The 15,311-nt window shown below is 46.7% G+C and overlaps 2 protein-coding genes across 3 annotated transcripts in view; one reads left to right on the plus strand and one right to left on the minus strand.

Moving 5' to 3' along the window:
- Positions 1-6,430, plus strand: part of Lrrc2 (leucine rich repeat containing 2) — a 26,702-nt gene extending 20,272 nt beyond the window's left edge. For both annotated transcript variants that reach the window (XM_026778944.1, XM_013346484.2), the window contains exons 7-9: positions 2,521-2,676; positions 4,115-4,251; positions 6,103-6,430. In XM_026778944.1, the coding sequence (XP_026634745.1) occupies positions 2,521-2,676; positions 4,115-4,251; positions 6,103-6,152 (343 nt within the window). In that variant the 3' untranslated portion in view covers positions 6,153-6,430. The remainder of the gene's footprint in view (positions 1-2,520; positions 2,677-4,114; positions 4,252-6,102) is intronic.
- Positions 6,431-9,809: 3,379 nt separating this feature from the next.
- On the minus strand, positions 9,810-14,301 carry Rtp3 (receptor transporter protein 3). Its single transcript, XM_005348008.2, has 3 exons — positions 14,192-14,301; positions 13,215-13,917; positions 9,810-10,982 (listed from the first exon to the last, which is right to left on the minus strand). Exons 2-3 carry the CDS (start codon positions 13,370-13,372, stop codon positions 9,911-9,913), a joined length of 1,230 nt encoding a protein of 409 aa, XP_005348065.1. The 5' UTR covers positions 13,373-13,917; positions 14,192-14,301; the 3' UTR covers positions 9,810-9,910.
- Between the last annotated feature and the right edge of the window lie 1,010 nt (positions 14,302-15,311).

The following is a 15,311-nucleotide window of genomic DNA, read 5'->3' on the forward strand; positions in this document are numbered from 1 at the left end:
CTGTCCCTAACTTTGAGACAGAGTCTTGCAAAGTAGCGCAGGTTAGCCTCAAACTCAGGATCTTCCTGCTGCTACCTCCCAAGCACTAGGTCCAGGTACACATGCCACCACAAACAGCTTAGAAGACATTTTTGTTTTGTTTATTTTTATTTTATTTTTGATTTTTGAGATAGGGGCTTGCTCTGTAGCCTGGAAGCGCTCGGAACCCTCAATGCTCCTGAGTGCAAAGATCACTGATGCAAGCCTCTTGACTAGGCTTCAGTTTTTTATAGAATCACATTGCTAATTTTACTCCATAGGAATGGAAAAGAAAATTTATTACGTGTAGAGAAACATCATCCTGCTTAGAACAAGACGGGGATTGCTTTTCATTTATTAATTTAAGGTACATAATCTTTAAACAAAATTGGCATGTTAGTTATGTTGTTAAATTATATCCAATCAGCTGTTTCCTTTATAAAGCGATTATTATGGGCTGGGGAGATGGCTCGGTGGGTGAAGTGTCTGCTGCGCAAGCTTGAGGACATGAGTTGGATCCCCGCAGTCCTGTAATAGCTGTGTGTGGCTGCTCCCAGCGGTGACCCTAGTGCTCGGGTGGGCAAAGACACGGGGTCCTGGAGCTTGTGGCAATCAAGCTAGCCAGCTGGGAACTGGTGAGATGGCTCGGTGGTTAAGACTGAGCACTGCTCTCGGGGGACCCGAGTTCAGTTCCCAGAACCACATCAGATGGCTCACAACTGCCTGGAACTCCAGTTCCAGGGGATCTGACCGAACGGGCGCTTGCGCTCATATGTACATACTCACATACAGACACACTGTGTAATTTAAAATAACAAAAAACAACAGAAAAGAGCACCAAACTGCTCTTGCAGAGGTCCTGAGTTCAGTTCCCGCGCTGGGAAGTTCATGACTGCCCGTAACTCCAGCCCCAGAGCATCCAACACTCTGGCCTCTGTGGGCATCTGCATTCATGTACACAGACTTAAAAAAATAAAGATAATTATTACTTTTTAAGATTTTATTTATTATGTATACAACATTCTGCCTCCATGTATGCCTGCATGCTAGAAGAGGGCGCCAGGTCTCATTGTAGATGGCTGTGAGCCACCATGTGGTTGTTGGGAATTGAACTCAGGACCTCTGGAAGAGCAGCCAGTGCTCTTAACCTCTGAGCCATCTCTCCAGTCCCATAAAAATAATTCTTAGAAAAGAAGGTGGAGAGCAACAGTGGAAGACCCTTGGTGTTGACCTATGACCTCTAGGTGCCTGTGTGCACATGTGTATGTGTACCTTCATGCATGTGTGTCCGCACACACAATGAAAATAAAATACATTTAAAATGTAACCTGTCCTTTAAAAAATAGTTATTGCACTGAAACGTGTAATGCGAGATAGATTGACTCAGCCATTTATGCCACTGATATTACTAGGCTGGAGAGTGGACTGGGCCTAATGGATGAAATACAACCTGTGGCCTCTTGGAGTCTATACTCTCTTTTTTGTTTGTTTGTTTTTTGAGATAGGGTTTCTTTGTGTAGTCTTGGCTGTCCTGGAACTAGCTCTGTAGACCAGGCTGGCCTTGAACTCACAGAGATCCTCCTGCCTCAGTTCCCAAATGCTGGCTTCCGCCGCCCAGTGGCATCTACACTTTTATTTACATGGAAGCATAATAAACTGTGACGATTCACAGTCCGCCTTGGCTTAGGCCCGAGTGTGACACTTTTCTACCCTTGGTCCCTGTGATGAATGAATGCCTTCCTGGGCGAACGAGGCCAAGTGAGACTTACTTGTGTTTGAATGACAAAGAAGTTTTTGAGATATTTGTGACATTACACAAGAATTTGTAAATGAATGAAAAAGATCTGAAGGAAGGGTCTCCAGATTAGATAAAAATAAAATAAAACAATCTTAAAATATATGTTTTTTTTTGCATTTCCTTCTTGTTCCGTGGCTTTCCTTTTACTTTATGTTGAAAAAGAATATTGAGGGGGCTGGAGAGATGACTCAGCGCTTAAGAGCACTGGCTGCTCTTCCAGAGGTCCTGAGTTCAATTCCCAGCACCCACACAGTGGCTCACAACCATCTGTAGTGAGCTCTGATGGCCTCTTCCTGGTGGGCAGGCACATGTGCAGTCAGAACACTATACATAAAAAAAAAAATAGCGAAAGAAGACTAAGTTGTATGAAAAGAAATGCCTTGCTCAAATCTGTTTGTTCTTACAGCAACCCTGGGAAATGCAGGAGACAGAGGAATCTGTTGATCTCTGAGGCCCATTGTGCCATGTTCTGTATTGTTACTAAATCCATGTTCAGTATGTGATTAAGTCAGTAAAGTCTTCATAGTTCTATGCATAATTTCAAAAGATGACAACCTTATCTAAATGTGAAGAGTAAGCTCATGGTTGCACACACGTTTTGGTGGTGATGAGCCAAGCAGGCTTTCCCTGCAGGAGCAATGCAGTTCCCTTCAGTTGTCTGTAGTTCACCGTGGAGTCTGTCCTGAGTCCTGGCTTCTCCGCAGGCTGGAAGAGCTGCAGAGCTTCCTCTTGTATAAAAACAAGCTGACCTACCTTCCTCAGGCCATGCTCAACCTCAGAAAGCTCACCTTGCTGGTTGTCAGTGGGGATGACCTGGTGGAGCTCCCGACTGCCCTCTGTGATGCCTCCACACCTTTGAAGTAAGTACGTGGGAAGGGGAGGGTCCAGGACAGCCCCCCTCCGCACAGGCAAATGCCAGCCGCCTCTGGCTCCAGACTGCTTTCTTAGGAGCCTGATTCGGATATCCTCATACACTGAGCATCCGCCCCTACTCCACTGTCTACAGGAACTCCAAGGGGTTTGTTCGTTTTTCACAGGCCTGAGTAGGACACGTCACTGGATTTCTGGAGTTGCAGAAACTGCTTGCCAATGGGCAGCATGAGGTGTGGACACAGCACAGGCTTCTCTGCCTTCTCTCAGCTATCATGTCCCTGTTGCCTCGGAGAGGCCAGACACTGTTCAAGCAATCCTCTCTGTTCGCCTCATCTTTCTGACCTCCCACAGTGAACTCCGAAACAAAGACAACCATCCATGCAAAGATGATACGGGCTCCAATCTGGGGTGAAGTCTTGCTTACTCCCCAGAAAGCTGACAAAGCTAGGGACCTTGTCCTCCAGATCCTTTGCGTGTCTCTTTATTTGTCACTACAAAGAGACCGAAACCACAGCTATTGGATGGTGTATTGTGCGCAAGATAAAGGGGAGACAGGGTTCTGATTGGCTGACTCGTGTCTTTTAATTTCTGTTAGACAGGGTCTCACGTGACTTGACTCAGCCACTAGTAGTCAGGACTGACCTTAAGTGTCTTCCTGCTTCCACAGTTTATGTGGTGCTCGGGCTCACGACCAGGGCTTTATGCAAGCTGAGGAGGGAGGCACTGTGAGGACCAAGCTGCATCCCCAGACCTTGATTACTGATTAAAGAAAAACAGTAATGGGCTGCGTGGGGCTCAGTGATAGGGTGTAAAAAAAGAAAGAGTTAACAAATCGGTCAATTGAAGAAACTGCTGCTTCAGAAAAACAAATCTTCTCACTCTTTAAATGTTGATTAAAAAAACCAGAGTGATTTATATATATGTATATGTGTGTGTGTATATATATATATATATGTGTGTGTATATATATATATATATATATATATATATATATATATTCCTTTTCCTCTCTCTCTCTCTCTCTCTCTCTCTTGAGACAGGGCCTCTCTCCATAGCCCTGGTGTCCTGGAACTCACCATGTAGACCAGGTTGGCCTCAGACTCACAGAGATCTACCGGCCTCTGCCTCCTATATTCTTAATTTTCAAAAAGAAGTATTTACTTTATGTATTAAATATTTTGCTTACCTGCCTGAGTGCATGTATGGTACATGCATATCTGGCACCCTCATCGATCAGAAGAAGGCATGGATGCCCTGGAACTGGAGTTACAGACAGTTGTGAGCCAGCATATGTGTGCTGGGAATTGAACCCTGGTCCTCTGGAAGAGCAGCCAGTGCATTTGACTGCTGAGCTATTTCTCCAGCCCACTGAAGATGAGTTTTGCAGTTGAATATTCTCAGTAAATGTGTTACTTTCCCCCACAGATTTGTAAGCCTTATGGACAATCCTATTGATAAGAGCCAATGTCAAGACAGCGATGAAATACTAGAAAGTGAACAGGACCGCCAGCATTTTGATAAAGAGTTTATGAAAGCATATATTGAAGATCTTAAAGAACGAGGTGAGTTGGGAATATTTAAAACCATCTAAAGTGTATTTTGCAACCTCCACCTGTTCCTGAAATACGTACATCAACATCAGTCAGAATGACAAAAAAAATTATATGTGACTATTTGTGAACCAATGGAACATTTTCTTAGAACATGAGGGTTTTTTTTCCTCTCACTTTTATTAGTTCTTTGAGAATTTCATCCAATGCATTTTGATCATTCCACCCCTCTCTTCACTCCTGGGCCCAGCCACCTTCCCTGCCCAGTTTTGTTTGTCTCTCTCTGTTTTAAAAAACCCATCAAGCATAGTTGGTGTTGCCTGTATACTCTGGACTGTGCGGCCTTCCACTCGAGCATGGGAGGCCCAGGAAGGGCTGCACCCTTAAAGAAAACTTGTTCACCCTTCCCAGTAGCTACCAGTTACCCCTTAGCTAGCACTGGGCCTGCACGCCCACCTCCTGTATCCATGCTGGGGTTTTGTGTGGCTTCACCTTACACAGGTCTCCTACATGAACTGTGAGATTTTCCTTGCATACACTGTGCTTGCTACATATGTCAACTATATGACAGAACACAGAGGCTGAGAAACACACAATTAAAATGTGAAGGTTGTATTAATATGTAACCTTTAAATTATAAAAAATTATTATTATTGTGTATGTGTGTGTGCATGTGCCCCTGATGTGGAGGGCGGGGCTCGTGTGCTTAGGTGTTCATGTGTGAATGAGATCAGGAGACAACTTATGAAGCCCATTCTCTCCTTCTGCCTCTGTGTGTTCTAGGAATCAAGTTCAGACCACCTCATTTGCATGGTTGAGGACCTTTATCCACTGAACCACCTTGCCTCCCAGTAAATGACATTTCATTACTTTGATGAAATAGTATTCAAGTTAATAGAAAAATAAGACTCCATTTTAAAAGTTGATTAAAAAATTTGAAAGCATTAACTCATCCAAACTAAATACCTGTATAAATGTCAGAAACAAGGAGAACACAGTTGGCCAGCAAAGAAATAGGCCCGCTCAGACTTGGTTTTCCACGGCATGTTGCGTCCTGAGGAGCGCAGATAGTCGGATAACTCAAGAAGGCCTGGGAAGGGTTTTGTTCTTGGGTTCAAACCCAGGGTCTTGTGTATGATACAAGCAAGTTTCTCTACCATGTGCTACCCCCTCAAATGGACCACCTCTCACAGTTGGTATCGGCCATCTGTAGATGCAGCTTGGCGGTGAGCAGAAAGACTGGACACTACACACTGGCAGGAGCAAGGCTGAGTCTATTTAGTAAGAGCTTGGGTTAGAAATAGCCCTAATCTCTTATAAACCATATCGTTTTCACCTGCTGTCTTCAGCCCCATGTACTTTACCAGTGATTTCATCAGCTTTTGTTATACGGTCATATAGTTTCCAGAGCCTAGAGGGAGCTGCGCGAGGTGGTTGGGAAGATTATAAAAGAAAGAGACTGAGTGTTAATATCGTAGATCTAAACGCGTCTAAACCTGGCCGCCCACTGGTTTTACCTCGCCCGTCCTCGTCAATACTTGACGTATCGATGCAAGTCACTCGTTATGGTTATATTTCATAATCAGAATGGATTAATAAGGGACTGGAGATATGGGTCAGGGATTAAGAGCACTGACTGCTCTTCCAGAGGACCCTGGTTTATTTCCCAGCACCCACATGGCAGCTCACAGTCCGTACCTCCAGGGCCAGGGACTCAGACACCTTCTGACCTCCAGGAACACAGGGAGTGTACATAGGGCACAGACATACATACATGCTAACAAAACACACAAACACATAAAATAAATTGATTAATTAAAAAGAGGGAATGAATAGCTAAGTATATATTTTTCTTTGTTGCAGAAGCCGTTCCCAGCTACACCACCAAAGTGTCATTTAGCCTTCAGCTTTGATCTGATCCACCTGAAGACCACAAAATCTTACCGCTCTGTGCTCTCCTGTCTTTGTCTACGCGTTACACCGTACAGGAATTGTGGCTTGTGCTGAAGGACAAAGCTAGAAACTACCACTATCACTGTTAAGAAAAATAATTTTCAAATGTCAAATGAGGAAGGCTGCTAAATTTGCATAATGTTAATATTAATAGATGGATTTGCATACCATTGTTCTATATAATGCACATTTAATACTTTAGGAAATATATTTTTTTAAATATAGAGCAACTAGGCAGTGGTGGCAATGGCCTTTAAGCCCAGCACTCGGGAGGCAGAGGCAAACAGATCTCTGAGTTTGAGGCCAGCCTGGTCTACAGAGTGAGTTCCAGGACAGCCAAGGCTGTTACACAGAGAAACCCTGTCTCGAACAAAACAAAACAAAAACAAACAAACAAAAACACAGCTTAAAGAACAAGTTTTGAAACTGGATGCATTGTTTTCAGGAATCCAGGGCTGGAGGGTTGTAAACAAAAGGATTCACCACCGTGAAAGTGTTTCAGTGTATCCACTCCTATTGAGAGTAACGCTCCTTGAGTTTAAACAAGTGCTATCTCCACATTTTAAATTCACTTTGGCAAGTACATTAAATTGTATTTTATTTATGTAATTTATACATAAATACATAATACATAGTAATAAATTGTATGTTATTTATGTATTTAATTGTATTTAACTCTCAGGAGAGACTGAAGGTATAATTTGGGTGTAAAGAAGGGCTGGCATGTGTACTTCATTGGACCCTAGGTGCTCAGGTGGTGTGGGCCTGGGAAGGTCCAAATGTTGTGCCTGGGGAGCCCTCCTACCCTGACAGTTCCCCTGGTGGACCTGGGACAGCAGAGCAGAGCAGAGCACTGCCCTCAGTGCTCATTCCTGGAGGGGTCCACACTGATGACCCCCTAGAAAGGCTTGCATGTGGGAACCGCGGGAGGGCTCTGCCTGCCAGAGTGCAGCTGTGGGCCAGGCAGGGGATGTTAGTTTGTGTTGGCCAAGGGCTGGGCTCTCTGTTCTTGCACTACATTGTACCACGGGAAGAGCCGTATAAAGCTCCTGTTTTTCTACCAATGTCTTAGACTAGGACGGACAGGAAGTGGCTGGTCATCTTGAAGATAGGAGGGAAAACGCACACGCATCTCTGTGTGTATGAGTGGACTCCCATGTGGGGGCGGGGCAGCCGCTACAGCCTCTGCAGCGGGGAAGCATTCTGAAGCTGTGTTGTTAGGTGCCGTACTGTCCAAGCATGGAACATGTGGAGTCTGATAACCCTCAAAAACTAAATTTTAAATGCAATTTACTTAAATAGTCACTTGTGGCTATCATACCATACAACAAGAGGATTGGGACGGAGGACGTTATCTGTGATTTTAAAAATGGGAGGGGTGGTTTTTATTTTTTCTTACCTGAAGAACTGATTTGCTCTTAGATTTATATAATTCTAAAAGGTTACCAAAAACACACAATTAATTAAAACAAAACAAAAACCCCTAAAACATAGGGGTTGCTAGGGCTGGGAGCTGACTCAGCAGTTAAAGCTATAGCTATTCAAATCTAAGGACCAGAGAAACCCATGGAAATCTTAAGTGGGCGTGGTGACCCAGCTGTAATTCCAATCTTGGGAAGGAGAAACAGGATGTGTTCAGAGCAATTAGCTAGCTAACCAAACCCACTGGAAGCTCTTGTTTTGAATAGGAGACCCTGGCTCAGTAAACAAAATGGAAAGATGATAGAAGATGATTCAGACTCAGACCTCTCTGTGTGTGTATGTGTGCTCGCGGGTCCGTGTGCCCTACACACATGCGAAGCTATGTAATGCATGCATACATACACTCACAGAAAAGGGAAAGGAGATTAAAATTGGCACCTTGGTATTTTGCCTGTGCCAGTATTTGATTTAAGTCCAAACATTTTAACCCTTAATAGATGTGAGACAGGTGGCCTCCTCCAGGCCAGGGAGATGTCTCAGGAGAGGGTGACCGCAACAAAACGCAGCAGTGAGAAGTAGGTTAAAAGACAAAGAGGCAGAAGATGAGGGCTCTCTTCAGACTTCAGGGCTTTCAAATTGATGAGTAGCCCTACTTGGATGGCTTCAGAATTTATTTCTTACTCAAGTACATATATCAAGATGTGAAAATTATATGTGAAAAGACAGAAGTGTAGAATTTTACACAAATAGACTGTTCATAATTTATGTAAGATTTGTTTCAATAAAAACCAGATTTTTTGTGAAAAAACTTCATCTCTCTCTCTGTGTATGTGTGTGTGTGGGTTTGTGTGGAGCCTAGAGGTTGACGAGGGGTGTCTCTTTGTCCCTGTGTTGATATGATTGTTACTATTGAGGCAGTATCTCTCACTGAGCCTGTAAATTGCTGTTTTCGCTACAGTGGCTGGTCAGTAACTCCCTGGAAGCTGTCTGTCTCAGGTCCCCAGCACAGGAAGGACTATGTGACTCCACACCTTGCTTTTCACAGGTGCTGAAGATCTGAACTCAGGTCCTTGTACTCGAGTGACATTGTCTGCTGAGATGTCTCTGTAGGTGGAGACTGCTTGTTTGTTCCTGACCACCCAGAATCGAAATAATCACACAGAAACGTGTTAAGTAAAACACTGATTGGCCAATTAGCTAGTGCATATTTCTAGCTAACTCTTACATTTTGAATTAACCCATTTCTATTAATCTATGTATCACCACAAGGCTCATAGTTTACTGGTGAGGTTCTCAGGTATCTGTGTCCTTTGGCAACTACATGGTGTCTCTCTGACTCTTCCTTTCTCCCAGCATTCAGTTTAGTTTTCCTGTCTAACTCTATTCTGCCCTGTCATAGGCCCAAGAAGCTTCTTTATTCATTAACCAATAAAAGCAACACATGTACAGAAGGGCTTCCCTTATTAGACATCTCTCTAAGTTCCTAATTGGACTTGTAAAGGCATCTCTCTCCCCAATGTCTTTTCCCTATCACAGAGTAGCTGCATACACCTCCATGGAGACCACTGTTTGAGAAGGCAGGCATTCGGTTTACTACTTCCATCTCACACCCTCCCAGACCGGCAGCAGAGGGTCTGAGCAAAACTTGCTGAGGAGCTCACAGGTTCAAGACTTCCAAATGATTCTGAGTCCTCAACACCTCCAACTCCGTTCCTTCACAATAGGTCAAAACCATGCGTGTGTGTGTGTGTGTGTGTGTGTGTGTGTGTGTGTGTGTGTGTGTGTGTATAGTATCCAAGTGGGAGTCATAAGAGTATTAATTCTCTGCTGACCATCCTGGCTCATATCTGAGATTCAAGCACTTGAGAAGCTGAAGCGAGAGGATTGGTGTGAACATGTGGCTAGCCTAGATTACCTAGTGAGTTCCAGACCAACTTCAACTACATCGTAAGTTCTCAAACCTACCCTAACACACCCACATGGGAAAAAAAATTAAAGAAAATTAACCATCTTAAGATAAGAACTTTAGTGGCTTTTAGTGCACTTCCAGTATTGAGAGAGCGTTACCTTCTCCATCCAGTTCCCAAGCATTTCACCACCCCTTCTTCCCTCATGAAATCCACATTGGTTGAAGAAGGGCTTTGCATTTTTCCCCCTTTCTCCAGCCCTGGTAGCCACCTCTGGGTTCTCCTGATTTTATTGATGTTTCGTATAAAGGGTTACACAATATCTGACTTTTTTGGGATGTTGAAACATTTTTTTTTTTTTTTGCCACCCAGCATTCTCTCTTCAAGGCTTAGAAGCCATATTTTATGGAAAGTGTCACAACGATAGCTGCAAAGATTAGAAAGACCAGCAGTCGAAATGGTTTATGTTCCATGCAATTACAAAAGCCCGTGCAGAAGCCCTTGCAGCACTCACAGAAGCATCCGCAGCAGCACTCGCAGCTCTTGCTGCAGCACTCGTGGCAGGCCCCGCAGCAAGCTTTGCAGCAGCAGGATTCATCTGCTGGGTGGATATGGCTGCTTCTCTCTACCTGGCCAGTGATGTTTGCTCGTGGTCTCCCAGAATTGGGAACAACATACGCGGGAGTGGGTGGGACGTAGGAGGAGGAAGTGGGTAGGATGAATGAGGAGGAAATGGTTGAGACAAATGCAGAGGACGGGGGCAATGCCTCTGGGATCTTGGATCTGGAGTTCTTGTTTCCCGTACCTGCTGTTCCGCTGCTCTTGACGGGAGAAGGCATTTGAATGACACATCTAGGAGCAGGTGAGCTTACAGGTGCCAACTGTTGGGTTGTCAAGATTGGGACAGTTGATGGGTTCAAGGTGTGGCTAACCTTGGGGTCAGCTTTGGTAGGGTTACTGGCTTTGGCTTCCACTTTTGATGCTTGGGGCTTTCCCACTTTAGAGGAAGGCTGTGAGCAGGAGACGTTGCTGCGTGTGACAGTGACCATAGGCTCCCTAGTTGACCTAGAGGAGGCGGGAGACAATGGGCATGCTGGTGGTTTTGAGGCTAGGCCTGAGCTACTCTGAACACAAAAGCCCTGCAGACAGGCCTCACAGTTGTTGCTGTCATGTGGGCCTTCGAGACCCCTGTCTCCAAGCAAAGGAATCTCAGCCATTTCCTTAAACTCTTCTCCATAGCACTTCCTCAGAATTCTGAAGACCAGATTGCTCAAGATCCTCGAGATGTTGTCCCAGCTGAACTCTGGAGCTGCAAATGGAGGCTCAGGGCACTTGTTACATCTCTGAGCAAAGACCCTCATCTTCACACGTCCCTTGCCGTTCTTCTTATACCAGCGCATGTGGAAGACCACCAGGACACAGCCAGAGGCCCAACTGCGAGAGCAGCTGGGGCAGAGGAACCTGTGGAGAACCAGGCGAGAGCTTCAGCCAAGCTGTGGGCAGGTACCGGAGGGAGAAGGAGCCTCTCACTAGCAGTGAGAGAAATGAACGAGCCCCTCTTCCTCATCTCCACCTGGTCACCAATATTCTCTGTGGCCATTGTTAGATGCTTGCTGTGCAAACAGCAAGTCACCAGCCTTCTGACTCCAAAGAGACCCTGGGCATTTTCTAGGTCCAGTGTGTGCATTGTACATTTCAGAGGCAAGGCACACAATGGGACCTCACCACACCCCAGGACCTGGGGTTCGTGAGCTGGGACTGGAGCTCTGGTATCTGAACCCTAAGCCATTGTTTCTTCAAACATCGATGTGAATGTGTTCAAGGCTATACATGCCACAGCCTTCCAAGTATCCCATGCTGAAGTGAACAAGTGGATATAAGTGGGTGCTAGGTAAGTCACCAGCAGGTCAGGAGAGAACTGCAGCCTCCTGCCTCAGAGACATCCTGCCTGCTTTTGTTCCTCAGGTCCCATGATTTGTAAATCCCCACAGATCACCTTCCAGCTCTCTCTCTCTCTCTCTCTCTCTCTTTTTGTGGTCCCCCCACAACTCCTAATTTTTCTTATATACACCAGAGAATGTTGCGTTGTTTCTCAGGGCTTGCCTCCAACAGGGCGCAGAATGACACATCTCAGCAGAGAGAGCATTTTCTCTAAGACATTTGCACAAACGCCTGCTAGGAACAGTGAAGGAAGAACAGGGGAAGCCTATGCTTCCTAGAACAGGGGTTGTGCAAAGCCAGAAGACTGCAGTGTGGTGGAGACATTTATTGCTCATCAAATAACCCATAAATGCCCTCTTGATTCAGTCAGCTTGGGACCATGGAACCTGTTGATGGGACTTGAGCAGCAGTCAGATCTCCTTTCTCAAGGCCCCAGCCCTCTCTGCCTAGGTAGCCTTGGGAGCTGTGCATTCAGTTAAATGCTGGGATTTGGTTTTTTATTTTTATTTTTTTGTCTATAGCTGTTGATCCTAACTTTGCTTGAGGCAGGAGAATCTGCAGTCTGAGGTGGGACGTTGGAGGAGGCTGGGCAGAACAAGGAAGCTCCTCCTAGGACTTTGTGCATGCTAAGTCAATGTACCACTGAGCTACAACCCCAGGCCCCTCTTTTCCATGCTTTGATCTTAGCCTGCTTTCTTAGGACAAATGTGGAAATGAACCGAGAGGAGGAGATGCTGAGAAGCTAGCTAGCTCCGAGTCCCACGAAGTGTACTGGCCAGGAACCTTCCCTCAGTTCTGCACAAGGACCTGCCTGAGCTGTCCTGAGCTGTCCTGAGCTGTCCTGAGCTGTCCTGAGCTGTCCTGAGCTGTCCTGAGCTGTCCTGAGCTGTCCTGAGCTGTCGGCCACCCACACTGGCCTGGTCTCAGCCCTCTTGCTCCACTGGGTGCCAGGCCAGAGTCCCCGGTTCTCAAATAAACAGACTAAGGCTTTGCTCTGGAGCTTCCCAAGTCAGCTTCTGCTTGGGAAAGGCCAGTCTCCTCACAGTGGGCAGCAGGCATGACAGATCTCAGGGCTCTACCCTCTCAGCCCTCTTACCTCCACCCCTAGGCTTTGGGGCACCTACTTTCTATGGAAAAGAAAGGGTAAAATGTTGGGTGGTGCTGGGCGGTGGTGGCACACGCCTTTAATCCCAACACTAGGGGGGCAGAGACAGGCGGATCTCTGTGAGTTTGATGCCAGAGCTACAACTACAAGAGCTAGTTCCAGGACAGGCTCCAAAGCTACATAGAAACTCTGTCTCGACGAACAAACAAACAAACACACACAAACAAACAAACAGACTGTTGGGTGGCCCTGGAAAGTCCTATTTGAGAAAGAATATCTTGGCTCATAGTAGAGAGCGACATGATTGCCGCAAGCGCTTTGGGCCATGTACCTGTGATCTGTCCTGAAGAGTCTCCCCAGGATAAACCTGTCTCTTCTCAGGAACTCCAGGAAGGGAATCTTTCAAGGCAGGTAGGAAATGCAGAGCCCCTGGAGTAAATGAGCCTCCACCCTCCCCTTCCCGACTGTCCCACTTCCCAGCCAGAATCCTTAGTATCTAGGTCTGCCACTGTCATGGGGCGGGGTCCCCAGTCTCTAATACAGCTGGAATTGCGTCCTGTGTTCTTCAGCGTGCAAGCCTGGACGGAGGAGAATAGTGATGAGTAAGAAACAAAGAAGAATTGTGCAGACCGTCGCGCTTCGCTCACCTGGCAAAGGTCTTTTGCTGGTATTGTGTCCATCCAGGATCCAGAACATCAGGAAGAAGGTCCTTGTCTGGTGTGAGGGTCCATTTGTGCCATGGTTTCACCTCTTGAATCAGCTCCTGGAATACTTGTTGCCATACTTCTGTGTCTTCTTCCATCATGGCTGTAGTGTGGTGGCTACGCTGGGGCAGGGGCTCCTGACTGGGGGTAGGGTCTCCTGGATGGGACAGGGTCTCCTGGTCCTGGGTAGGGTCTCCTGGGTTGGGGTAGAGGCTCCTGCGTGGGGACAGGGTTTCCTGGGTATTCCAGAGTCTTCTGGGTGGAGCAGAGTCTCCTGGGTAGGATTTCCTGAACTGGAGCAGGGTGTCCTGGGTTGGGGTAGGGTCTCCCAGATGGGGCAGGGTCTCCTGGTCCTTGGTAGGGTCTCCTGAACTGGGGTAGGGTCTCCTAGATTGAGGTAGGGGCTCCTGTGTGGGGGCAGGGTCTCCTGGGCCTGGGTAGTGTCTCCTGGGTATCCCAGGGTCCTCTGGGTGGGGCAGAGTCTCCTGGGCCCAGACAGACTTGTGGCGGAATGTAAGGTTTTCCACTTCAGAGAGTGAGGGTTCAGACTGGCAATCCCTTTGAAGATTTGGATTGGGACAGTGGTTCAGATCCTCTGTCCCAGGGGCAAAAGTCAGTTGAATCTGTTCCCAAGTTCAGAGGACAGCTGTGGGACACCACAAGAAATCACACAATGAGCTGCCTCTGACACAGAGGCCCTGGAATGGTAGAGGTCACTCTTGCCTTTTCCGGTTCTAACATTTAAACTCCTCATCCATTGGGCTGCTGGATTCTTGCTTGAGGCAAAAGGGGCCTCCTTGGGATTCCCATACCCTGGGAAGTCCTCGTTCATACCTAGCTCCTCAGGGGGATGGTGGCCTGCTGGCCCTGCCTACCAACCACGGCCTGAACAGAGGTCTCAGCCCCTATCCTCCACTTACCGGAAATCAAAGTTGGTTGTTCAGTCAGTGTGTGCCCAGGAGATTAGTCTCTGGGTGGGTGGGAGGCTGCTGGCCCAAGACCAACAGGGATCCTTTGCCTTCCTCCATGAGAAGCTTCCCTGTCACCAGACACTGAAGAAGAGGAAGGAGAGGCAGGCAGAGGTGGCCAGTGCTGGAGCAGGCAACACTGTAGGAATGGCAGACAAGATTCTAAGTGTCCACTCCAGAGGACTTCATCCAAAGATAGGGTGGGTCTTCCTACCACCCAGTTGGACATAGATGTATTGCCCTGCTGGCTTCCCAAGCTGGAGGCTCCTCAGCCTAGAGGAAAGGAAGGAAACAAGGGGAGGGGCTTCCTGTGACGTTTGGAAACCAAGCTTTCCCCAGTTTTTCTCTGCTCTCTCTGCCCCAAATCACAACAATCTCATGGTCAGACTCAGATCACTATGGACCCTTTCCTTCCTGCCCTCATTTAGTTTCTCAACGCTATTTGCTCAGTTATAAATTAACTCCATTTGGGGAAGTGGTCCAATTTCTTTCTTTCTTGTTTTGTCCCTCCCCCTTTCAACCTCGTACACTGGGCTGTGTCCACCTGTTGTCTGCTTGCTTAGTCCAGCTCCCAGTAAATAGAAGTCCTCTGTTTGTGGTCAACACTGCCATGTTCTTCACACTTTGGGGGATTTTTCATAGGGATTTCACCATGTAAAACAGACCCCAGGGCAGGTGCTGACATGTTCCCGAGAGAAAGAAGACCACGGTGTTTCTAACACAGAAAGTACAAGTGTCAGGGAACTTTGTTCGGGTCCCAGTTACGCAGTGTGGTTGGCCATGGGCTCAATGTTAAGAAGTCGGTAACTGCATACATAATAGAACAGTTTTAGACAGAGACAACACGAGGGCTCCTGTTGATTATGTGACTGAAACATGAGCAAGGGATACAAGAACCTAATGGTAGTCCCCTTAGGAACAGTGGCTTTGTATTCAAGATGACACTTAGGACCGCCATGAGCAGTGAGAACCCACTGTTCTCTCCTTTGCCTGCCTTGCTAGCCTCCTCTCTTGCATTCTATAGGGGAGTTGAGTTGGGGGAGCAAGTCTCTGCCTTGCTCCGGTTTTTGTT

Source organism: Microtus ochrogaster, chromosome 5, assembly GCF_000317375.1.
Source record: "Microtus ochrogaster isolate Prairie Vole_2 chromosome 5, MicOch1.0, whole genome shotgun sequence".
In the NCBI taxonomy this organism is placed as follows: Eukaryota; Metazoa; Chordata; class Mammalia; order Rodentia; family Cricetidae; genus Microtus; species Microtus ochrogaster.

Excerpts from the sequence above, each read along its gene's own strand:
- Rtp3 (XM_005348008.2), bottom strand. The coding sequence starts at position 13,372 with ATGATGGAAGAAGACACAGAAGTATGGCAACAAGTATTCCAGGAGCTG. Across the intron at positions 10,983-13,214 it reads CAGCAAAAGACCTTTGCCAG|GTTCCTCTGCCCCAGCTGCT; the intron begins GTGAGCGAAGCG and ends GGTTCTCCACAG.